The sequence below is a fragment of the Hemiscyllium ocellatum genome, chromosome 4, assembly GCF_020745735.1.
Source record: "Hemiscyllium ocellatum isolate sHemOce1 chromosome 4, sHemOce1.pat.X.cur, whole genome shotgun sequence".
NCBI lineage: Eukaryota > Metazoa > Chordata > Chondrichthyes > Orectolobiformes > Hemiscylliidae > Hemiscyllium > Hemiscyllium ocellatum.
Genome location: NC_083404.1, coordinates 66,209,554 through 66,236,472, shown reverse-complemented (window position 1 = coordinate 66,236,472; position 26,919 = coordinate 66,209,554). Strand labels below are relative to the sequence as shown.

The 26,919-nt window shown below is 41.1% G+C and overlaps 1 protein-coding gene across 1 annotated transcript in view; it reads right to left on the bottom strand.

Annotated features, from left to right (window-relative positions):
- Window positions 1-2,495: 2,495 nt before the first annotated feature.
- The window catches only part of timm21 (translocase of inner mitochondrial membrane 21), a 44,618-nt gene continuing 20,194 nt past the window's right edge, over window positions 2,496-26,919 (bottom strand). Inside the window, exons 3-6 of the mRNA XM_060823326.1 lie at window positions 24,058-24,155; window positions 8,656-8,729; window positions 7,844-7,946; window positions 2,496-6,604 (exon numbers count right to left, since the gene is read on the bottom strand). Coding sequence (XP_060679309.1) covers window positions 6,512-6,604; window positions 7,844-7,946; window positions 8,656-8,729; window positions 24,058-24,155 — 368 coding nt within the window. The 3' untranslated portion in view covers window positions 2,496-6,511. The remainder of the gene's footprint in view (window positions 6,605-7,843; window positions 7,947-8,655; window positions 8,730-24,057; window positions 24,156-26,919) is intronic.

Sequence of the window (26,919 nt, the reverse complement as noted above, 5' to 3'; positions counted from 1 at the left end):
TATTACATTTCAAATGCTCATCCATATACATTTTAATGGTTGTGAGGTTTCCCACCTCTACTACCAGATAGTGGATTCCAAATTTCTACTACCGTCTGGGTAAAAAAAGCTTTCTCCCAAATCCCCTCAAAATCTCCTGCCTTTCACCATAAAATTATGCCCTCTTGTTATTGACCCTTCAACTAATGGGAACAGCTGCTTCATATCCACCCTGCTCATAGTTTATAAGTTTATCGACCTCAAGACAATCCCTTCTCTGTCTTCTCTGCTTTAAAAAAATAGTCTGAGACTGTCCACACTCTCATCATAATGTTTTTCAAACCAGGCAACATCATGGTGATTTTCCTCTGCACCCCCTCCAATGCAATCATATCCTTCCATAATTAGGTGATGAGAACTGTTCAAGAAACTCACAGTCCCTCTATCCTAATTCTGTATCAATATCCTGCATCCACCAAGTGAAGTCAGAAGTGAAGCACTCATTGAACGCTCTACCAATGTTGTCTAGCTTCATGCACAGGTTGCTCCCCTAGTCCCACTGGGCACTAGTCTTTCCCTCTTCCCCTTAATTGAAAAACTATACTGGGATTCTCCCTAATTTTGCTTGCCAGTGCTTTTTCATGTCCCTATTCCAGGACAAGTCAGATCCAAGATTTTGTTTTTGTTTATTTAACGAGATGGTCTTTTCCTGAAACACAGGCACACAAAACCAATTGATTTGGATTTAACAGTGAAACATACGTTTATTATGCAAATAAATGTAATCTGAACCATTTCAGAAGACAGTCAAAATACAATATTCTATCTATCCCAACATTATAACTTTACAGTACTCAAAGTCCAGAGACAAGTTCCTTCTTGATCACATCTAATGGTTTGACTTGACTGTTATTTTCTAACATTCTTTTAATTATTCTGGAAAACAAACCCTTAAAATGTCTGCCACTGACCCTCCCATGGATCTGACTCCTAACCTAGTATCCAAGTTCACTTTAACCACCTTAGGTTTCAGCATCCACATAGTTGCCCTTATTTAAGTTTTAAATTCTAGTGTTAGACCCATAGTTCTCCCTTTTAACTGCGCACAATTCAATAATATTATGGTCACTGCCATCTAGAACTATATTTACTCTGAACTCATTAATTAATCCTATCTCATGATGAAATATCAGATCTATTATAATCTACTTTCTGGCCAGTTCCAGAATGTGTTGCTCTACGAAATCAGCTCTATGATCTCTGCATCCAAGGTACCATTGTCAATCTGATTTTTTTTACATTTTACGTTCAAATATCACTTGTGATTATTGCCATCCCCTTACCTCAAGCATCCAATATTTCTTCTTATATACTTTATCCTCCACTGTGATTACTTTGGACCCCTCCCATTAGTGATTTCTTTCATTGACAATTTCTCACCCAAACTAATACTACATCTTGATATCCTGAACCAAGATCTTCATTAAATATTACCCCTCCACCTTTACTTAGCTTTCTGTTCTTCTGATTGTTGCAGCTTAATACGTAGCACCCAATCCTTGTCATCCTGCAGCCAATGTTCCATACAACCACTGGGAGGTTTTGTTGCATACCAAATAATATGCTGATATATTTGCTTTCACTTCTAGAAGCTGCTGTCACGTCTCCATCATGGCTAATAGATCAATGTATTTACTTCACCCTGAACAATCAATTAATTTGCTTTGTTATACAGATAAATACTATATACATAGAGATATAGAGCCTTTAGGTTTGTCTTTTCCTTATATTTGTCACAGACTTGATTGTTGATGTATTCTTTGATCTATTCTCTCTATCCCTTTTTACCAGTCTCCAATTTTTATTTCCCATATTACTATTTTATTTTCTTACCTGACTCTATCCTTTGAAATGCTAATTTTAAAAATTTATTCATGAAATATGGGTGTTCCCAGTAAGGCCATCATTTATTGCCTACATGCCCTTGAGGTGGTGGTAAATTGCTATCTTGAATCGCTGCAGTCCATTCAATGTAGATACACCCACAATGCCATTCAAGAGACAGTATCAGGAGTTTGACACGACGATACGGAAGGAACGGCGATATATTTCCAAGTCAGGATGGTGGTGCATATGAGGGCAACTTGCAGGTGTTCCCACATGTCTGTTGGTCTTGTCCTTCTAGATGGACATTGTTGTGGGTTTGGAAGGTGCTGCCTAAGAAGAAAGGTGAGTTTCCAAAGTGCATTTTCTGGATGATGAGCATCAGCAGTGGAGGGAGAGATTGTTGAATATGCTAGATAAGCTGCCAGTCAAATGGGCTGCCTTTTCCTTGATGGTGCCAAAGTTTATTGAGTGCTGTTAAATCTGCGCTCATCCAGGTAAATGGGAATTCTTCCAAACAACATGCCTTGTAGATGGTGGACAGGGATAAAACAAAGGAAAATGTCAACGAAAAATTTCATAGACTTCAGTCAAATTTTAGCCAAAAAGTGATTTTATTTGTAAAATGTCACAAATTTTTAAGCAATATCCAGTGTTTGGACACATTTTATTGATGGAATGAAGTAAAAACTCTGTAACCATGCTTTTTTTACATAATTATGTCCAGTATGTTACCTGAATAATCAGTTATCCGAACAAAATACTCTCTGCCTGCCTCATTCAGATAATCAAGTTTGTTCTGTATTTGTTCTGTACTTCCCACTAGCATGGGAAGCTAGAATTGGATTCACCTCTCTCTGGCAAGGGAAGGCATTTATTTGAGATCAGAATGGCTTCAGAATGGAAAGGGTGAAGTTAAGAAGAATACACACAGAATAACAATTTGCATCACCTAACCTCATTGAAGGTACTCACTAAAATAATAGCCTGAAGTAGATTGAAGTACCAAACTGTAAAACATAACACTAGTGAATTATTAACCATATTACAGCTCCACTGACAATTCAAAGGACTTTGATCCAACAAAAACTATACTTCAGTCAACAGAAGGGTCCTCGGTCTCAGAAGTCCCAGCTTCAAGTCCTATTACTGTGATGCCTCTGTCAAACCTGCCCTGATGATTTAGATCCTCAAATGTCAGCAAAGTCTTCAATTTAAATTCTAATACCCTCAAAAGCAGATGACTCACCATTGGGATTTCCACATACAATTTTGCAACTTCCCCGGCAGTTAAGGCAGACAATTGAAGAATCCCCCAGTCAGACAGGATTAAAAGTTTGAAACAGTTGTTTACACTGTACCTCCAAAGTTCCAGCCAATTTCATGCTTCAGTTACAAAGGTTGACCTGGAGAGCACTGTGGGACTTCTGCCTTGACGCCATCCCACAGCACTGAGTCCAAGTGCTTACCTGCCACAACCAGCAAGTTTAGCAGCCTCATTCAAAATGTGGAATCATTCTTCTGTTGCCTGCAAGGTATTGGCACCAAGGGAGTCACGGAATGTAGTGGCACGTATGATGGATAGAAGGGCAAAACCTGGCACCAATCCCCATAACACATATTCATAACCAGTTACACAATTCTGACAGGGAAGAAACAGTTACTGTAGCAGTATTGATGACTGAGGCAGGTGAGGGAAATTGTGGTCAAAACAATGAGGCAGAAGTAGATAACAATAGCCATATATTTCCTCATTCTGTGCAAAGATCCTACCTAACACCTAGATCACTGAGAATTTGCCCTTGTAAATCTTCATCACCAAGCGAGGAAACAGCTGGAGGACTAGGGAAAATAGGCAAAAGTGAGGACTGTAGATGCTGGAAACCAGAGTTTAGATTAGAGTGGTGCTGGAAAAGCACAGCAGGTCAGGAGGAGCAGGAAATTTGACATTTCTGGCAAAAGCCCTTCATCAAGACTAGGGAAAATATACCATTATTGTTATTTCTTAATAATGTCCTTACCAGTACATTTCAATTTAATTTTCAACAGGCTCAGGCAAAAATACCTCCAAGTTACATTGTCACTGCTATGAAATACAACATATACCACTGCTTCTTGCAGCTCTGAGAGCTGGGCAATAGCTAAGCTTGGTTAATGGCTTGCTTAAGATTTTAATAAAACTGAACATTCGAGTATGACTGCCACAGCTCACATTTATTGCCTATCTCTATTTGACCTCGAAGTGGTGATGATAGGAGTTGAATCACTGCAGTTTGCGTGGTGAAGGTACTATCTTAATGCAATTATGTAAAGAGTTACAGGATTTTGAACCAAAAGCAACCATTAAATGATACTATATTTCCAAATCAGAATGGTCTGTGACTTCAACAAGAGTTTGCAAATGGTACCATAGCCAAGAACATGACCCTATGGCTATTTAGGTGTTGAAGGTCATTGGTTTGTGAGATGCTGCTGAAAAGAATTTGATGTGTGACTACAATGATTCCTGTGGGAAGTACACAGTAAAGCTACAGTGGAGGAAGGAACTGGCAGATTGGTTAGAAATCAGTGGACCTCTGGTTGCTATTGAGCTACTTGTGTGTTATTCAACAGCAGCAACACAGCTAATGGAGAGTATTCACTCACTCTCCTGAACTGTGCCCTGCATTTGCTGGAGAAGTTTCAAGGAGACAGGGATTGAGCTATGGCTCTACCCTAGGCCACAACCATCTGTCAATTTTAGTTTTTATTCTTATCTACCCTGTGCTATTCCTAAGCTTATTTCATCCATGAATTCCATTTCCTACTTTCCTGGCCTATTTTCAATAAATTGTTGTACATCTAACTTTATCTTCCTTGCACCCAACTGACCTCAGGTTGTCAATGGTACCTTTAACCCAAGTAGTGCCATATTGAAACATACCATTACACACTCCTGAAAATGATCAGCACAAGCAGTTGCCCCATCAACCAAGCTCTAATTTTCTTGAAGGTTCAAAGTTTGTGCGAAGATTTGTAGCTCGGGTGCTTGTTGTAGTGGTTCTGTTCGCCGAGCTGGAGATGGTCTTGAAGGTGTTGTCACCTTCTACACTCCTTCCACAATTTTACCTTCTCCAATCAGCAACCAAAACCATAAATTAGATTCTCTGAGACAGAAACTATGTTGATGCTTCCTTTGGAACCAGTAATTATATACAAATGGTAAATCTGAATAGGAACACTATTATTTATCCTCACACCAACACAGCCGATTATAGACTGGACCTTCTAGACTGGACCTAGCTCTTCCCCTCTTAAAGGGACAGTACCCCCAACTACATACATAACACAGACAATACTGAATAATCACATTTCCATTTACAGAAGATATAAGAGCATAGAGTATAGGAACAGAAGGGAGACATCCGGCTCTATGAGTCTGTTTGTCTGTTCAATACACCCATAGCTGATCAGCTCCACCTTCCTGTCTGCACCTGTCTGTCATCTATCAAAAATCTATCTAACTTAGCCTTTAAATTTATTCAAGACTCAGCGTCCACTTCCTTCCGATGTAGTTACACTGAGCATTGTGATCTTCAACCTGTCATTCATCATCTCTGACCTTTTCTCTTTTGATCTTGACTCTGTCTGAGCTATTCGCAACCATCAGGACTTCACCCGTGACCACTAAATTTTCATTGCCAATATTGTGACTTAGAACTTCCTTTTCTCCAGACTATAATGGAAAAGATCCAGATCATAGACTGCTATCCTACGTATGAGGAGTGGTTAACTTGTGTAGCTGGGACAAACTACTGGCATCAACAAGAATGCATTAGGTTAGCTAGCTACCTTAGCTTAAGGTCAGTCATCTTTCAAAGATGTTTGCAACTACTAAAAGACCTAGCTGCCAGGACTCAATGCCTATAACCTAATCCATACTCACTAGTTCAAATGCTGACGCTCAGGTGAAAATAACAAGGCAAGACTTTTAAGCCCTTCATGATTTCAGATTTTCCACAACCTTCTTGAACCCATGCTTAAAAACACGTTTACACCAATATGATCATCACAGCATCAATGTACCACTCATGTAACTAAACAATAGGAAATAGCACTTTACCTGTAGCTTCCCAATCTTTCTATTTTAAACATGTCTAGGAAGGACAGTATATCAGAAAGGAGAGAACAATAGAGGAAGCAATAAGTTCCTATAACTGGTAGAGGCATAAAAACATATCTATTCAATCTACGATGCATATCTAATTCAGGTTTATCAAAAGAGAAAATAGAGAAAATAATTTACAGTAACAGATCACTGTTTTATTTATAATTATCTTTTTCATTCTATAATTGAATGTTGCTTCTTCAAAGGACAATTAGCCCTTAAACTTGATATTACCTGTAATCTTTCAACACAACGTGTTAAATACAATGATTTTAAAATAGGGGAGCATATTAATCAATCAATACAAAAAAGTATAATTTACAAAAACGTATCTCAGACGTGACTCTGATCCTCTACAAAAATAAATTGGGCTGACAGTACTTAAAAAGGATGATTAACTGCCTGATTCATTTCTCATTCACATGATGTATTCAATCTACAAAAACGTAAAGAAATCTCTGTTTTCGTATTCGCTCATGGAAACAAAAGCAATCAGCTCCCTTAGCGATTGTCTTCAACAATAATGGTCCTTTTGGGATAAGTGTCAAAGTCCACAAATATGTAACGAAAGTCAAACCGACCACTTTCAGGGTTCTGCAATACAAAAAAAGGTAGCTTTGTTTTATAATTGGCACGTATTTTGACTTCTCTCATCTATTGTGATGTCAGGCAGAAAATAAATGGTTTGTTGTCTGTGTTTGATGCGGATTTGAAACTGCGTTGATGTTTTTGCATTGATTTGGAAATTAAGACTACAAATTCTGAAAATTTCCTCCCAAAGCTTAACTCACTATTGAATCAGAAAATCAATGAACTGAAACATGTTTGCTAGCCTGTTCTAGTAAGCTGCAGGCAAGTAAAGTCACAGAGAAATGAACAAATTGCTTATTGTGTTTCAACCACAACTTGTATTTGAGCAGCACTGTAATCTCAAGCAGAGATTTTTTTTAACAGGTATATGCTCTTAAAGGAAAAAAAAATCAAAGTTCCACAGTCATTATTCTTTTCTTGAGTAAAATAAAATTATACCATCTGCTTCCAGTTTGCAGCTGGATACTGATCTGGCAGATGGAAACAAGAAACACATTTTAAAAATGTATTTTCTTAAATTTAACCAGGTAGTAATATTTAGAAAGAAGTTCTAAATCAACAATGAGCAGAAAGGAGAAACTCAGTAGATTTGGCAGCATCAATGGTCAAAGAAACAGAGTCTGTGAACTAAAATGGGGCCGAGTGCTGAAAAATGAGATTTGAATAGTTAGGTGCTAGTTTTTGACAGGTGCAATTTGATGGGTTGAAGGGTCTTTTTGTCAGCTGTAGACCTTTATGATTCTTTGTCCAAATGCTATTCTAAATTAAAAAAAAGTGAACCATTACAGATGTTGGAAATCTAAAGCAAACAGAATATGCTAGAGAACTCAGCAGGTCTGGCAGCATCTATGGAGAGAGACAAAACAGTGTACTTTCTACATCACGCTTCTTTAGTCTATATCGATTCAGGTTTCTATTGACAATTTTCTCCCAGAGCACTGCAGATGACTAGTTGTTGAGTTACCACCAAATCCTGAACAGCTCCACCCAATATTCTCTCTTACCTGTTGAGCTGATACCACAATCTCCAGTTGGCACCACACTTACTTTCTATCTTGGCTTTGGCATCTCAGTTCAGAAAATACACAATTCACATAGCAGGTGATTATTCTGCTACTTCAACACTTAACACATTTTTAAAAAGTTATATCTTCTGTTGGAGCAGTGGGAGCAAAAGACGGTTACTATACAAAGCTTCACCCCTACAAAATACAGAACAATAGAATAAAACAAAAGATTAACCTCTTTTGCATCCAGGTGAACTGTTCCCTTAATAGGTTCTGTGCCCTCAATGTAAAATTTGAGTTGTATATGTTTCACACCATCCTTCACATATTCCACATGACTGAAAGACAAAAGAAATATTGCAAATGAGAAAGGGGAGAGAAGAGAAAGATAAAAGTAAGTATACTTAGACAGAAATTATCAAATCCGCCAGATGTTTCAAAATGTTTTACAACCAGTGAACTTCCAGTCTAGTCAGCATTGTCTTGGTAGAAATGAAATAAGCACAGTAAGATACCAGAAAAAGCAACAGGACAGAAGATTACATTGTAGCTTTGGTGGTATTGCTAGAGAGGGATAAATGTTGGCCAGAATGGCAGGAGGACTCCATTACACTGTCAAATTTTATTTCATGATGCTCCAATGATGTGCCTTGGGTGTTTTACTAAATTAGAGGTGTTATATAAATGAAGGTGATGATGCCTTTCCAAGAAGGTCCTTTATTTTGAGGTTAAGACCCCTTAATTTTGCTGACATTTGCTCACACCAAACATCATTGCAGGGTCGAGACAGTTTGTGAACTATTCAAAAAAATATAGCACCAATAGCAGAGGTTGAGAAGTTAAGACACTCATGGCAACCTCAGCCAGTACAGGAATTCAACCCATGCTGTTGATGTCACTCTGCACTGCAAACCAGCCATCTCACCAACTTGACTAATTGACCCCCTTGACCAAAGGAAGCATTTTTGAAATGATTGTCTTTTTTGACACTTTTTAATGTATGCTCAACATTAGGCACATAAGAACTTTATTATTACTGTGATATACCTGACATGCCGTCTACGACCTCGCCGAGTCATCTCTCCATAACCTTTTATAGGTTCGCCCAATGCTCCAATTATCTGTTAACACAAATTGTATTTAAATCTAAACATTAAAACTATGTCCATACCACCATAAAAGTCTTGTAACATTGATTACAAACTCTCTTCCATAGACAGTGCATACCCGATGTTTATATAATAATTCATCCTTTAGTAGGAAAAGAACAAAACAGGAAACAATAGCAACATCAACTTAATAGGAATTTGCTTCTATTAGAATTGCTTATGGTACACATTGAAACAGGTATATTATATAGACAAGGGAGACACACACTAGGATGCATACACACTCCAGAACAGCTCTGCAATTATTTTATCACAGGCAAAAATAAATACAAACACCTTGACCAGCAATCCGGCCTGTCTTCAACTTAATTAAATATTAGCTCTCCAGCAATCGTGAACTAACAATTTCAGTTAAATTAACGTAACACTTGGAACACAGTGAAGATTTATCCAGGTCCTGAAATTGGACAAGTATAAGCTCATACATCTAATTGCACACATTTACGGGGAGGTACGAGTACAACACCAAAATTGAATCAACAAGCCAAAGACCTTGATTAATGCTCTGGGCACAAGCAGATTTGGACACCACACCTTAGGATAAATACATTTAAAAATTCACTCATGGGAGGTGGGCCTTGCTGGTTGGGCCAACATTTATTGCCCATCGCAGGTTGCTCTTGAGAAGTAGTATTGAGCGGCTTTCTTCCAGGATTTTGATCTAGTGAGAATGGAGGAATGGTGATATATTTTCAAGGCAGGATGATGAGTGGCATGGAGGAGAACTTTGAGGTGGTGGTATTCCCATGTATCTTCTGCCCTTCTGGAAGGAAATGCTCATGGATTTGGAAGGGGTTGGCTAAAGAATGTTGGTGAATTTCCACAATATATCCTGTAGATAATAAACACTGATACTATTGAGCAGTCAGTAGTGGAAGGTATGAACACTAGTGGATCTGGTGTCAACCAAGCAGGCTGCTTTGTCCGGGATGGTGCCAAGCTTTGACTGTTGTTGGAGCTGTGCCCATCTAGGGCACAGTGCATTCCATTATACTCCTGACTTGTGCCTTGTAAATTAGAGAGGGTTTGGAGAGTCAGAAGGTGAGTTTTTTGCTGCAGTATTCCAAGCCTCTGTCCTGCCCTTGTAGCCAGTGTGTTAATGTGGTGAATCCAATTATGTTCTGGTCAATGTAACTGTCAGTACATTGACAGAGGGGGAATTTAGTGATGGTAATAACATTGAAGGTCAAGAGGTGATGGTCAGATTGTTTCTTATTGGAGATGGTCATTGCCTGATATTTGTTGGATGCAAATATTACTTGTTACTTGTCAGTTCCCGATATTGTCCAAATCTTACTGCATTTGAACATGGATTGCTTCAGTATCTGAGTTGTGAATGGTGCTGAATATTGAGAAATCATCCTTGAGCATCTTCAATTCTGATTAATGAGGGAAGGTAATTGATGAAGCAGCTGAGGACGGTTAGGCTAGGACACTACCCTGAGGAACTTCTGCAAAGATGTCCTGGAACTGAGGTGATTGACTCCAATAAGCACAACCATCTTCTTATGTTGTAGATATGACTTCAATCAGGAGAGAATTTAACCCCTGATACCTACTGATTCCAGTTTCGCTAGGGTTCCTTGATGCCACACTTGGTTGAATGCGGCTTTGACATTAAGTGCCATCACTCTCATCTCACCACTGGAATGAAGAGCTTTTGTCCATTAGAACAAAAGAAATAGAAGCAGGTGTAGGACATGTGGCCCTTGAGCCTGTTCTACCATTCAACAAGATCATGGCTGATCTTTTTGGGGACCAAGCTCCACTTACCCGCTCTCGCACTATAACCCTTAATTCCTTTACTGTTCAATCATGGCTACAATGAAGTTAGGATTTGAGTAGCCCTAATGGAATGCAAACAGGGTATTGTTGCTCAATAGAACTGTTAAAATCACTTTCCATCAGCCTACTGATCAAGAATTGACTGATGAAGCAGACATTGGCAAAGTCAGATTTGTGGTTTTTTTATGTACATAGCATACCTGACCAATTTACCCCATTATATTATAATGTACTGGAAGAGCTTGGCTAGCGGAGTGGCAAGTTCTGGAGCACAAATCTTCAGTACTATTGCCAGAATGTTGTCAGGAGCCATAATCACCAACCATTTCTTAATATCATGTGGAGTGAATTGCATTAGCTGAACATTGGTATCTGCAATGATGGGACCACTGGAGAAGGCTGAGATGGATGAGTCACTTGGCACTTCTAGTTGAAGATTGCTGTGAATACTTCAGCTTTATCTTTTACACTGATGTTTCAGGCTCTTCCATCTTTGAGGACAGGGATTTTTGTGGAGCATCCTCTGCCAGTGAGTTGTTTAATTGTTCACTAATATGATGGCTAAATCTTGCAGGTCTGTAGAACTTAGATCTGATCTAATGCTAGTGAGATCGCCTAGCTCTATCACTTGCTGCTTATGATGCTTGGCACAGAAATTGTCCTATTTGGAAGTTTCATCAAACTGACTCATTTTTGGCATGCCTCCTGCACTCTCCATTGAACTAGGGTTGATCCTCTGGCTTAGTAATGTTTGAGTGGGGGATATACCAGGCCATGAGGTTGAAGATTGTGCAGGAGCCTAAGTCTGCTGCTGCTGATTGCCCACAGCGCCTCACGGATGTTTGGTCTTGAGATGCTAGATTTGTTCACTGTGTGTCAGTGATAGTGTCAATGTAATGATGGGACTTCATCTGCACAAGGACCGTACAGTGGTCACTCTTATTGAAATTGTCATCGGCAAATACGTCTGTGGCTGGCACATTGGTAAAGATGACGATGATGTTTTTTGGTCTTCTTGGTTCTCTCACCAACTTGTCTATCAAATTTGAGATTCTTGACTCCTGTGCTGATGACAGTGAGGAGGCTGAACAAACCAACTACACCATCATGGTATAGGGAGCCATTAAAGAGAGTGGAGAAGAGAGAAATATGGTTATAATTGTGGATAGTATAGTCAGATGACTAGACACTGTTCTCTGTGGACAGGATCGAGGACCAAAAGTGTTGCCTGCCTGCTGCCCAGGTTCAGGATATCTCATCTGTGCTGCAGAAAAAAATTGAAGCAGGAGGGGAAAGATCCAGTTATTGTGGTTCACATAGGTACCAATCATATATGTAGACAGGGGAAAGCAATTCTGCAGGGGGAATATGAGCATAGGGGTTAATGGAAAACTAAAAACAAAAAAGGTAATAATCTCCAGATTACTATCTCAGCCATGAGCAAATTGGCACAGGGTCAACACGAGTAAACAGGTGAACACATGGCTCAAAGATTGGTACGAGAGAAACTGGTTTGAATTCATGGGACATTGGACATATTTAACCTCAAACCAAAGGATTTCATCAGGTCCAGTGTCATTGTTGAGGAATCCTATGGCAACTTCCTCCTGACTGTATACAACTGCATCACCAGCTCTCAGAGATCTGTCCTATTACTGGAACGGGATATATCCAGGGATGGTGATGGTGGTATCGTGGACATTGAATATAAGGTATCATTCTGTAAGAAAGATGATATCAAGCTGTTGCTTGACTAGACTAGACATTAAGGACGTCAGTGTGGCTCGGTGGTTAGCACTGCTGCTTCAGGGACTTGGGTTTAATGCCAGCCTCAGGCAGCTGTCTGTGTGGAGTTTGCATTTTCTCCCCATGTCTGCGTGGGTGTGCTCCGGTTTAATCCTGACAGTCCAAAACTGTGCAAGTTAGGTGCACTGGCCATGCTAAATTGTTCCCAGTGTCCAGGGATGTGTAGATTAGGTGGATAAACCATGAGAAATGTGGAGTTACAGGTATAAGGTAGGGGGGTTAAGTCTGGGTGGGATGGTCTTTGGAGAGTTGGTGTGGACTTGTTTGGCCGAATGGCCTGTTTCTACATCGTAGGGATTCTGTAACTATGAGACAGCTCTCCAATTTTGACATTAACACCAGATGTTTGTGGGGAGGACTCTGCAGGGTAAAGCGGGTTTATTTTTGCTGTTGTATTTTTCGGTGCCTAGATCAATTCTAGATGATCTGCTAATTTCATTTCTTTGCTGAGACCATGATTGATACAACTGAATGCTTTGCTAGGTTATTTCAGGGACAGTTGAGTGTCAACTACATTGCTTTGGGCCTGGAGTTACATGTAGGTGGGTGTATGGTAGATTTCCTTCCCTGAAGAGCAGTGGTAACAGATAATGTTTTCATTGTTATCAACAATCTAATGATAAGACCATTCAGTCATTGTCGCCCCATAATTTGGTCTTGAAGTCATGTGGTCGACAGTTAACTGCCGTATAATGTGACCCAGTAAACCACTTCAATTAAAAGCCGTTAAGGATGAGCAACAAATGCTGGACTTTTCAGAAACAGCCACATCCCATAAAAGGATTAAAAAGATAAAGAACACAATGCATTCCCTGGAAATTATTTCAGCTGGGCAGTGGAGGCATCAATCCAGTTATTTTAAATAGGTTAGCGTTTCTGCTAAAATAACAAATGAATTTCAAAGAAATGTGTGACATGATTCTACTTCAGAATTGCAGGGAAGCAATTTCAGGGCTTCACTATGCACCTTGTACTTGAGGTGAAACGTCTCTGATGTATTGTGGCACAAGCTTTTGTTATTAAAAATAAGGCTAAACACAACTTTAATTAAAGTGGTCTAGTAGCTATGATATTGGGCTCAAATCTCAAAGACTAGAGATTAAAACCCTTGGGAAGATGTGATATTGTACTCAATAAGGTTATTTTAATTAGTTTGATTTGGTTCATTTCAGTATTCCATTGGGAGATTGGTTAATAATTAAAATGTTTCATTTTATATTCTTCTGCTGTCCTTTACCCTGTATTGAAGTTCTGAAAAGACTGAACTTAATCAGAAATATGATATTCTTAATAACATATTAAATGAACAAAGAGACCTAGCGGTACAGGCGCATAGTTTTTTGAAAGTGGAGCTGCGGGTAGACAAGATGGTGAAGAAGGCACCAGGTGTTATGTGATTTTTAACTTCATTGATCAGAAACTGAATATAGGATGTCATGTTACAGCTGTACAGGATATTGGTTAGGCCACTTTAGGATACTGTGTACAATTTTGGTTGCTTTTTTATAGGAATGATGTTAAATTTCAGAGGGTGCAGAAAAGATTTACAAAGGAAACTTGATTATCCGAATACCAATTATCCAAAAATTGGATTATCTGAAGGAGATTGCGAGGTCCCGATGAAACATTGCATCAAAGACGTGTTTCCAACAATGATCACATCTTTGGTTTACAGTGATTAAACAGGCATCATCTCCACATGACTGACCTCCTGCCCTCTTTCTCTCCCCACACTTTCTCTGGAGATCTACACAGGGGTGTACCCTAACAGCACCACAGATCATCTCTCCAACAAAGGTAGTGTGTGTGTGTATATGTGTGTGTGTGCCTGTGTTATTTAGAGACTTACTCCAAAAGGCAATTGCTACAGTATGGTTGTTGGTGTCCAGTCCAGCTGCCCCGGAGAGGGGGCGAGAGTGTATAGGGTTGGGGGCAGGTGGGGGGGGGGGGGGGGGGGGGGGGGGGGGGGGGTGTTGGATGGGGTTGAGGGCAGGGGGGTGTTGCACAGGGGTGGGGCGGTTGGATTCGGTCTTGGGATTGGTGGGGGGGTTGGCGTTGGACGGGGTTAGGAGTGAGGGTGTTGGGGGTGAGGGACGATGTTGGACAGAGTGTGGGGCGGGGGGCAGTGTTATTCAGGGTTGGGGCGGTGTTGGGGGCAGGGGGCAGTGTTAACGGGGTTGGGGGGTAGTATTGGATAGGGTTGGGGGCGGGGCGGTGTTGGACGGCGTTGGAGGGGTAGTGTTGGCGAGTGTTGGGGTTGGGGGTGTCTGCTGGATGGGGTTGGGGGGGCGGTATTGGATGGGGTTAGGAGGCAGGGGTGTTGGGGGAAGTGGGGAGGTGGACAGGATTGGGGGCAGTGTTGGGGGCGGGGGGCAGTGTTGGACGGGCAGTGTTGGACTGGTTGGGAGACGGTGGTGGTGCTGGACGGGGTGGTGTTGGACGGCGTTGGGGTGGTGTTGGACGGGGTTGGGACGGGATTGGGTGGGGGTGGAGTTGGGGTCAGGGGGTGGAGTTGGGGTCAGGGGGTGGAGTTGGGTCGGGGGTGGACGTGATTTTGGATGGGGTTGGGGGCAGGGGGCGGTGTGGAATGGGGTTGAGAGTGGAGGGCTGTGTTGGACAGAGTTGGGGGTGGTGGGCTGTGTTGGACAGGGTTGGGGGCGGTGGGCTGTGTTGGACGGGGTTGGGGGCGGTGGGCTGTGTTGGAGGCGGTGGGCTGTGTTGGAGGCGGTGGGCAGTGTTGGACGGGGTTGAGGGCAGGGGGCGGTGCTGGACATGGTTGAGGGCGGGGGGCAGTGTTGGATGGGGGGGCAGTGTTGGACGAGGTTGGGGGCAGTGTTATACGGAGTTGGGGGCGGTATTGGATGGTGTTGGGGGGGGTGGGTGTGGTGTTGGACAGGATTGGGGATGCTGGACGGGGTTGAGGGCATGTTGGGGGCAGGGCCTTGCGTGCTGTGCGCTGCTGCAGTGTCCTGAATGGGGAGCAGTCTTTAAAAGCTCTGCGCCCCAGAGGAAAGACATTTGATCAATTAACCAAACAACTGATTATCCAAACGAAATAGTGCCCGCCCATCAAGTTCGGATAAGCGAGGTTCCCCTGTATAAGAATGTTGCCAGGATTGGAGAGTTGGTCTTGTGGACGAGGCTGAATAGGCTGGGGCTTTTTTGCCTACTGCACCAGAGAGTGAGGAATAATGTAATAGAGGTTTATAAAATCATGAGGGGTATGGATAGGGTGAATAACTAAAGGTCCTTTTCCCAGGGTAGGGCAGTCCAAAACTACAGGTCGTTTTTCGATAACACGCATTTCGTCAAAGCAAATCAGCCATAACACGATTGATGTTGTTCGGCTAATGCGACCTCTCGGCTGAACTGGTATATTGATTTTCTATTAGCAATCTTCTATGGCGCAATTTTCTACAATGGTTTTCCATAGCATGATTTTCTTTAGCGTGAGCTTGCAACTGTCTCGCTATAGCAGAATGACCTGTAAATAGCATATGTTTAAAGGTGAGAGGGGCATAACGAGCTGCCAGAGGAAGTGGTGAAGATTAGATTAGATTACTTACAGTGTGGAAACAGGCCCTTCGGCCCAACAAGTCCACACCGACCCGCTGAAGCGCAACCCACCCAAACCCCTACATTCATCCCTTACCTAACACTACGGGCAATTTAGCATGGCCAATTCACCTGACCCGCACATCTTTGGCATGTGGGAGGAAACCGGAGCACCCGGAGGAAACCCACGCAGACACGGGGAGAACGTGCAAACTCCACACAGTCAGTCGCCTGAGTCGGGAAATGAACTCGGGTCTCAGGCGTTGTGAAACAGCAGTGCTAACCACTGCGCCACCGTGCCGCCCACTAAGTGAAGGTGAAGGTGGGTACAATACAATATTTTAAAGGCATCTGGACGGGTACACGAATAGAAAAGGTTTAGAGGAATCAGGACCAAATACTGGCAAATGGGACCAGGTCAGATTGGAATATCTAGGTAAAAACAACAACTGCAGATGCTGGAAACCAGAGTCTAGATTAGAGTGGTGCTGGAAAACCACAGCAGGTCAGGCAACATCTGAAGAGCAGGAAAATCGATGTTTCGGGCAAAAGCCCTTCATCAGGAATAGAGATTGGAATATCTGGTCAACTTGGATGAGTTGGACTGAAGGGTCTATTCCTGTGCTGTATGTCTTTATGACTCTATATTGAGGATATTGTGAGGAGGATGAAAGTTTAAAATTGTTCTTAGAACTCAGGGTACGTGTATCACTGGAAAACAGTAAAGCTAAGATGGATAAAATCCAGAATTTGAAAGTTGCAAAATTGAAGAGCTATCAAAAATACTGTTGGAACATTCAATTAACTTAAAACAAACAGTATATAAAAATCAATATGATACCTGTTGCACACATTTCTTTGTTTGAGATATTAACCCGGTATCACAGTATCAGAGTATTCTCTGCTGAGAGATGGCTATTTCTGCTAATTTACAGCAGAATATAAATTGCTTTATAGACTAATAATTTTACTTATGCTAACAGGAACTTCAAAACTATGTTGTTAAAATGCTGCATTGAACTTTAAAACAATATTAATACTATCCCAGTTCGAATATTTGTGGAACAATTTAAAAAGTGAGTCTTATAATGACTGAAGGCATGTTTTATAATCAAACAACCACCCATTACTCGTTTGGACAGGCAAGGGTGCCACTTACAGGGAAAATGTAAGCTCATTTACAGCTCCATCTGCTTTATTTTGCCCTTCCCAATAGAGCCACATGAAAAGCAGATGAAATGCTTTAAAAGTTGGAACCTAGTCAACAACAGAATAGAGGCTTGTAGTTAAAGAGATGGGAAGTTAAAACCTTAACTGTGTTTGTGCAGTTGTGTGTTAGGGCAAAGTTTCCAATATTTTAATTAAAGGTTTTCAAAATTTTGAAACAAAATCATTATGTTAACTCTGGAATAGAAAAAGTTAAAAGTTTTAATTATCCCACTCATTATCACATTCCAGTACTACTCACCTTTCCTAGTTTAAAGCAATGATACGAAAAGAAAGCATGTTTTATTAGTAACAAATTACTTCCATGTCATTATTAATAGTAAGGCCAAAGAATGAATCATCTAGGAGAAAGTGAGGACTGCAGATGCTGGAGATCAGAGCTGAAAATGTGTTGCTGGAAAAGCGCAGCAGGTCAGGCAGTATCCAAGGAGCAAGGAGAATGGACGTTTCGGGCATGAACCCTTCTTCAGGAATGAGGAAAGTGTGCCAAGCGGGCTAAGATAAAAGGTAGGGAGGAGGGACTTGGGGGAGGGGAGTTGGAAATGCGATAGATGGAAGGAGGCTAAGGTGAGGGCGATAGGCTGGAGTGGGGGTGGGGCCGGAGAGGTCAGGAAGAAGATTGCAGGTCAGGAAGGTGGTGCTGAGTTCGAGGGTTGGGACTGAGACAAGGTGGGGGGAGGGGAAATGAGGAAACTGGAGAAGTCTGAGTTCATCCCTTGTGGTTGGAGAGTTCCTAGGCGGAAGATGAGGCGCTCTTCCTCCAGCCGTCGTGTTGCTATGATCTGGCCATGGAGGAGTCCAAGGACCTGCATGTCCTTGGTGGAGTGGGAGTTGAAGTGTTGAGCCACGGGGTGGTTGGATTGGTTAGTCACAGGTGTCCCAGAGGTGTTCTTTGAAACGTTCCACAAGTAGGCGGCACGAACACCTCTGGGACACCTGTGACCAACCAATCCAACCATCCCGTGGCTCAACACTTCAACTCCCACTCCACCAAGGACATGCAGGTCCTTGGACTCCTCCATGGCCAGACCATAGCAACACGACGGTTGGAGGAAGAACGTCTCATCTTCCGCCTAGGAACCCTCCAACCACAAGAGATGAACTCAGACTTCTCCAGTTTCCTCATTTCCCCTCCCCCCACCGTGTCTCAGTCCAAACGCTCGAACTCAGCACCACCTTCCTGACCTGCAATCTTCTTCCTGACCTCTCTGCCCCACCCCCACTCTGGCCTATCACCCTCACCTTAACCTCCTTCCATCTATTGCATTTCCAACGCCCCCTCCCCACCTTTTATCTTAGCCCGCTTGGCACACTTTCCTCATTCCTGAAGAAGGGTTCATGCCCAAAACATCAATTCTCCTACTCCATGGATGCTGCCTGACCTGCTGCGCTTTTCCAGCAACACATTTTCAGCAAAGAATAAAATCAGTCTTGGGGCAGTGAAACTGGTTTTTGGTTACAATCCAAGTGATTCAGTGAAGTATTACTATCCCAGCCAATGGTAATACTGCACAAGTCAAAACCCAGAATGAAACCTGGCTTGATAGGTCATTGAAATTTTTTCACATGAGGCTGCAGGTGTTCTTTAGCAATAGAAAATAAGTTTATTACTCAAAAGAAGAAGAACAAAGCAACATACAAGAGTTCAAATTCCTAAAATGATAACATAATTTCTTTTCTTTGAGATAAAACAAAACATATATTTTGCACATTTAACTACAGGAAATCCTAAAGATTTTTTGTACTGATCAAAGTGCTTGTAAATTACAGTCATGCTGTAATGCAGAACATTTAATTCACACAATTCTGATTTTCTTTTGAAAAGCGTCAAATTGCTGATCTGTTGTCATCCATTTTGCATTACCAAAGTACAATTTCTGTTCATGGTTTCCTGCACTATAAATCTTATCCTTATATTTTGGCAGCTGTTGAATTCCCACTGATTCTGGCAGCAAAAGGCTAACAAGATCTGATCAAAAGTGGTAATGGGTATTTGATATGGATTATTCCATGTAAAATACTTGGCATGGTCCGTATGTATTCTTTCATTGCATAATTCATTTCTCCATTTGGCAGGGACACTGCTAAGTGAGGGAAAAAAAAGTGATAAATTTCACCTCTGAGATACACCATGATGAACAAGAGCCCTGTGGTGGTGTAATTCACTCCATCTGATAGACTTGGCATTTTGCTTAGCTTGGTGCCATAGCCATCTGTTCAGAAGCTTCTCATTCAAAAAGGCTAGATATCAAAACTTAAAGAAATAAAGAACAGAAGTATATTTGAAGTAAAATTAGAAACCAGATAATTAAAGTAAACGGGAAATGCTGGAAACATTCAAGTAGTCACACAGCACCTGCGGAGAGAACACATTGTGTAGTTTTCTTCAGGACTGGAACAGAAGACATGGACAAGTACATTAATACAATTATAAAAGAGAAACTTGGAGAAGAGTCAGGAGCAAAATAATGTTGATAGTTCAAGAAGAATTAGTCCATTAAAGAGACCGAGTGCATATTCTAAATCATAGACATTAACTAGTCACAGAAGCATAATTATTTGCTGAGGTGTTGACTTTATCTGGTTTAATTTCAGATTTCTAGTATTTGCATCGTGTGTGTTTCTTTTTGTTTAAAGGAGTAAAGGGCCTAGGGGAATCTGGTGGAAATTAGGAAACATGAACAAACGTTGTGGACATTGGAATACATTTGAAAATAAGGTCATGCCTCTAGTCTGAAGTTCATAATGTCGACAGCCAAACTAGAAAATAGCAGGAACCCAAGGAAAATAACAATAAACTGTTTTTGAATATTTTTGGAATGAGGTACATGAACAGTGATATGGAGGATAGATTGGGAAATTGGTGAGGGGGATGTTAAAGCAATTTGTCACAGGAACCCAGAGTCATACTGGAGATTGTACAGAAATAATCATCTAATCTGTACTGTATTTATTTTATGCAGAGCAGACCGTACTGAGAGTTTGGGCCTGGGGCATATACAGCAGACAGAACAGACGAAGATATGCTGATCTGAAAGCATTCACCAGAAATGGAAAATACTTCACATCTAGCAGTTGTTAATCAAGAACATTTGACAATGTTCTTTTTCAGAATGTATGTTACATATTAAAATTGATAGCCCACGGTGGCTCAGTGGTTCGCACTGCTGCCTCACAGCACCAGGGCCCCAGGTTCGATTCCAGCCTCAGTCGACTGTCTGTGTGGAATTTGCATGTTCTCCCCGTGTCTGTGTGGATTTCCTCTGGGTGTTCCGGTTTCCTCGCACAGTCCAAAGATGTGCAGGTCAGGTGAACTGGCCATGTTAAATTACCCATAGTGCTAGGTGCATTAGTCAGAGGGAAATGGGTCTGGGTGGGTTACTCTTTGGAGGGTCGCTGTGGACTGGTTGGGCCAAAGGGCCTGTTTACACACTGTAGGGAATCTAATCTAAAAAAAAATTCCCCCAACATGTTTGAAGGTGGTGCTCTGAAAACATTTTATATGGCAATTTCACAGTTCAAATCACCAGATAAAACAAAGCTATATTCACTCTTGAATATCTTTTCATGGTGAGCCTTAATATTTTCACTGACTGGGTACACTATGACTCATTTGCTTTGATAGTCTTTTTCATGTCTTTCGATCTTTCTCAGAAGACAGTCCCAGACGGACCACAACATTGGCAACTCATATCTGGCTGTATTGTGGAACTGCCCAGGCTCCTGACGGTGACTCCAGATCAGAATTGGACCATGGTGAAGCCCTCCCTTCCTAAAGATACCAAAATCAACACCATTTTGAGTCAAGGTAGGATAAACAGCCAGTCAAATGCTTCTTTTTCTGATTTATAAGTTTAACTGATGGTAGTTGAGTTTCATTTCTACTCTCCTATACATTCCATCTCTTCCTATGTTTTCTTTTCTCCTTCTCTCCCTTCCATAATTAGCTAGCTAGTGAATAGAAAAGAGGATCACAGACATGATAATGAAGATAACGTTAAGAAATAAGAACATCATACTATAATGGGTCATTGGTAGACATTCAAGGACATGTTGGTAAGAACTCATGGGGAATGGCAGAAATATTAAACAAGCACTATGTATCAGTCTTCATTTGTGAAGACAATGCTCAATTGTTATAATGCAATATTAATAGCTAAACTGTTGGTATAATTATTGATGAATATATGGCTTTAGATAGAAACATAAACTTGCAAATAGACAGATAATCTGGTCCAAGTGATATCTATCCCAGAGTCCTTAGCAAGATGGGATATGTATTTGTGTATCTTCCATAGCTCAATGCACTCTGGGACATATAAAGGGACAAATATGGACGCCATCTTTGAACGAGAAAGCAAGATTCGCTGATGTAACTACAGGCCTATTTTGAAGTCAGTAAATAGAAAAATGCTTAATTTTATTAACTTAACATCATTAGAGTTGTAATTTACAACTGAACAATAAGGGACCTATGAGGGATACTAAATATATCTTTGAGAAGGATGGTGCTGTTTTATAAAGTTGAGGACATTTGTTGGAGAGGTCACCATCATTTCCCAAGATGAGGAAAAGAAAATTGCAATCTTCAGAGAAGTAACTTAGAGAAAGCTTAAATCTTAATCTACAATATGAAAGCCATTAATGATGCCAAATTAGTAATTTATTGAGCTTCATTAAGACCTTCATTTTGGCTGGAAGACAAAAGCAGAAACTGATTATAGGCAGACGTGGATCTGTTAGGGGACAGTTGTTATTGATGTCCTACAGGGATTGCTGCTGGAACTGCAGTTCTTTATGATATGTATTACTGATGCAGGTGTTGGGGGGGATCTGCAAACTTTTAGATATTACAGAAAATTGAACAAGGTAAGCTAAAAGTTTGGAGTCATGAAATTCAAAGCAGTAAAAGCTATAATAGAATTTATACCAAGTTACAGCAGGCTCTTGCTCACACAAGTTTCACTGAGGGGCGGCACGGTGGCACAGTGGTTAGCACTGCTGCCTCACAGCGCCAGGGACCTGGGTTCAATTCCCGCCTCAGGCGACTGACTGTGTGGAGTTTGCACGTTCTCCCCGTGTATGCGTGGGTTTCCTCCAGGTGCTCCGGTTTCCTCCCACAGTCCAAAGATGTGCGGGTCAGGTGAATTGGCCATGCTAAAATTGCCCGTAGTGTTAGGTAAGGGGTATATGTAGGGGTATGGGTGGGTTGTCGCTTCGGCGGGTCGATGTGGACTTGTTGGGCCGAAGGGCCTGTTTCCACACTGTAAGTAATCTAATCTAAAAAATTACGACAATTTAAGCCTTGATATGCTTACAATAGGAAAAGGTTGAATCACTGTTTTAGGAAAAGCACTAAAACAGATGGTGAGAAAAAAACTTGGATGTTTTAGGGCATAATCTGTGCAAGTTCATAAGCATTGCCATGAATTGATAGCTTGGTCAAACAGTGTGTTGGGCTGAACAAACCAAGGCATAATATTTTGTCTTCATACAAGACCTTGGTCAGGCCTCAGTTATGATACCATGCCCAGTTTTAGACGACCCAGATGATGCATGTGATTGAAAATGCACTGGAAATCTTTTATGTCACCAAGTCAATTCTTGACTTGAAGTACTTTAGTTATCAAGGTAAGCAGAAGCAGATTTGACTAACTTTTAGGGAAATGGATCCTAAGGCATGATTTGGTTGAGATTTACAAAATAAAGAAAGGAATAGATTTTGAGGTTAACATATAAGGAATAAATCAAGTTTAAACAGAGGGACAGTTTGTTATAAAGATGTAGGTTGGAGGTGGGGGTGGGAGAAGAGTAGGAATTAAAGTTTTATGAAATCCAAATCCAGAAATAGGTTAGGTATTAGGAAGTAGTATATTTTCTGCCAGTTGATGTGATGAATTCCTTCACAATAGCTGGATTTGTTTCAAACTAAAGCAGAGAACAACTCTCCAAACAAAATAAAGCACTTCATATAATTATCAAACTGATCTTTTTGACTAGTTCTAAGTTGTCGGTGATGGGTCAGTGACGATTGAAGAGCAGTTTCCTAGATTTCACTAATGGCCCAGCACTTTTAATTTTTCTCAGAACTTCACACCATTTCAGGTAGGATGACCAGGTATAGGTTACAATACTCAGGGCATCACAATTGAGTGAGACAAAATGTTGTATTTTCGTTGCTTGTATTGTAACATTGCTCCCAATCTTTGCTCCCTGTCTGTTCACCTTCAACCTTCCTGATCCAATTTTCCCGACATCAACTTGGCCTATGTTGCACATGATGATCGAAACAAACGCTACATGAGATTTATTTTCAAGAAACTAAAATACATCGAGTAAAATGAATACTAGCTTTAATAATATTTTCCTGAGAGCAAAGATGAATTGATGGAATTTAAGTCCCACAACAGCTGTTCTGCCTAAAAGTTTTTGGAGTAACATAGCAAGGAAGGAGGACATTGAGGCCACCATATCTGCCCTTGCAAGTGAAAGACTATTCTAATCAGTCCCACACCTCAACTCTTTCCCCATAAGCCAATAATATTTTCCAAGTGTGTGTTCAAATTTTTTTTAAACATTCTTACTGAGTTTGCCTCCATATCTCTTTCAGGCAATTTGTTCCATATCATTCAAATGTGATGTAGAAAAGTCCTGCCCCTTAAGTTTCTTTTGCCATATATGTCAGCAGGTAGCATCCAATTACTGACCCAGGCTGTACCGGAAACAATTTCTTCCTATTTACACTATCAAAACCATTCACTATTTTGAACATTGCTTACATTTCCCTGCATTCAACTCCATTCTAGGAAAATAATCACTTTTTAAAATTCTCTACATGTAACTGAAGTCATTCACATACATGTACACATTTACACATATAGAGATTTCTTAAAAAAATGGTGATTACCTCAGGGTGTGCTCTACACTTCTTCAGGGCATCTCCATATAATTTATTGGGACTTGAGGAGGAAAACAACTCTTGAAATATTACGTAGAATAAACCTCCTGAAAGGATATTTTATATTTTAATAGAATAAGGAAAAATAAGAACATTTCACTATGAAATAAATTAAATGTTTTCCCAAAAAAGATACGCTCAAATTGTTACAAGCAAGACTGGAGGTGGGGGTGGGGGTGGGGGGGGGGGGGGGGGGGTGCAATATCACTTTAGTCTCACCACTTCATGGGTCATAATATAAAATAAAAGTTACCAAGGTGGCCAATTTAATATACTGGATTTCAAGGAACAAGATCTATCGATCAGTTTCTTAATAAACACAGTGACGGGACGTTGAGGTCCTACTGGATTGGGGGGGGGGGGGGTTGATAGGGGTGGTCTAGAGGAGGGGGTTTCCTCTTCTGAAGAAGTCCAATAGAGGTAGCTATGCCACCAGACTCTGCCAGCCTGGCCTGAGGTTGCCACCCGAATTAGTGGCACGTTCACAGTGCAAAGCAAAAGCCTTCTCCAATCCACCAGGGATAGAGCCACACTATGCCCCATCACTCCCAATATCACATGAAACATCATCCACCATCAACCTCTCACACTGCTAACCTGCACGCCCTCTATCCTGCCTCAGTCCTTTGGAACTCTCATTTCTTTTTCCACACGCACAACAGCTGAGCCACCGAAGGAAATTTCATTCATTCCCTAGTTTTTCTCATTACATGTGATGACAACCATAACGGTAGAGAAAGCCAGCATTTTAAAAAAAATTGTGCTTTTAAAATTTGTGGACTGAAATGAGAAAGAACTGTTTTATCTTATTTGAGGGAATCACTTGGCCCATACAAGAGAAGACGGGAACAGTCTATGCGGAGAAACTTGTGTGTACCACAAAACAAGTACGTATCAATCTGCATGCCAATGGTACTCTTTAATTACCCCTACTGTCACTCTCAATCATTACATTTGACTGCCAAAGTCTGGCTGTGATGGCTTCTTCCTCTTTTGTCTTGGAAGTTTCATTAGCTGCGTGAAGAAACACTCAGCTCCTTCAAAAGTGTCCTGCTGGAGCTCTGAAGACAAGATGACCGAGGCCTCAGAGGAAGCAACATTAAGGTCACTTCCTGCACTCCCACCAGCTCAGAGGTAACCATAAGAATAGAAAGTGTAGATGAAGAGGACAGTATGGAGGCAGTTTTAATTTCATTCAGTTTAAAAGTGCACAGTTTGCATAGCTTCATTTTAAAGATTAGATAGAGGTTTACTCACAGTTTAAAAGAGTAGACATGATTTGGAGATGCCGATGTTGGACTGGGGTGTACAAAGTTAAAAATCACACAACACCAGGTTATAGTCCAACAGGTTTAATTGGAAGCACACTAGCTTTTGGAGCGACGCTCCACAATCACCTGATGGAGTGTCATTCCAAAAGCTAATGTGCTTCCAATTAAACCTGTTGGACTATAACCTGGTGTTGTGTGATTTTTAAAAGAGCAGAGGTAGTTTAACTGTACCTAAACCCATGCTACAATTGCTCTGGGAGAGTTTCATTGGGACAGTGTTTAGGATGTTTTACTTTCTCTTCAAAAGAGCACAGAGAGCTTTATTCTATATTTGAGAGAGCAGAGGGAATTTAATTTCACTTTAAAGCTGAGATGTCAATTTATTCTCAGTTTAGAAGAGTACAGAAAGCTTTACTTTGTATCTAACCTTCCACTGTAACTGGTCTGGGAGTGTTTGACAGGTACATTGTAGAGAGCGCTTTACTTTCTGTTTGAAAGAGTAGACTGAGCTTTCCTTTCTGTTTAAGAGAATAGAGGAAGCTTTATTTTCAAAAGGCAAATTACTGCGGATGCTGGAATCTGAAACCAGAAGAGAAAATGCTGGAAAATCTCAGCAGGGCTGGCAGCATCTGTAAGGAGAAAAAAGAGCTGATGTTTCAAGTCTAACTGACCCTTTGTCAAAGCTTTGACAAAGGATCAGTTAAGCTTTATTTTCAGTTTGAAAGAGTAGACAGAGATTCACTCTTAGTTTAAGAGTAGAGAAAGCTTCACTTTGTATATAGCATTTGTTAGGTGTCCTGGGAATGTCTGATGGGGACAGTACAGAGAAAGCCTAATTTGCAATTTAAAAGAATAGAGGGAGCTTTACTTTGTAAATAACCCTGCACTAGTAAGGGAGATACCCTTGACTTACTGTACCGGGACACTATGGTTGGCAGGTGCCTCCATTAAAACTACTCCCCTTAAGGATGGATAAATAGTTGTCCGTTTGCTGTACATGCCATGTTTGCCACATATGGAGCTGGCACACAGAACACGGAACTGACGTACCACAATGCTAGACAGCAAGATGTTTATCCCTGAGATAGAGAACTGCTTGGCAGTAAGGCAAGCTGCTCAATTTGGGAATGCACTAATTGACATGGCGAGACAAGACAAGGCTACTGTGAGCGTGCAGGTAGCTGCTAAGTGAACAAGCTCTCAGAAAGGAATTAAGCATCCCTTAGATGCTGTCTAGTCTAGTCTGCGAGCTGAGAGTCTGACTCTGCGAAAATTGCCCTTGTTGCATTTTTCCAATGTTAATTGCTGGTGTGTCATGAAATGCAAACCTTTTCTTCTATACCGTACTGCCAGTGAATTGTTGATATACCAGTTGGACATGATGGCAATACCCATAGAGGAGGTGTGCATGAGCCAGTTGCCCTTTGATCATTCCATTGACTGAAGCTTGACCAGAGATACCATAAAAGTTATTCAGAGCAAGTTGCAAACTAAATTCGCCTGGTATCCACTCTGGTTTCCCATTGAAACTTCCCTATGT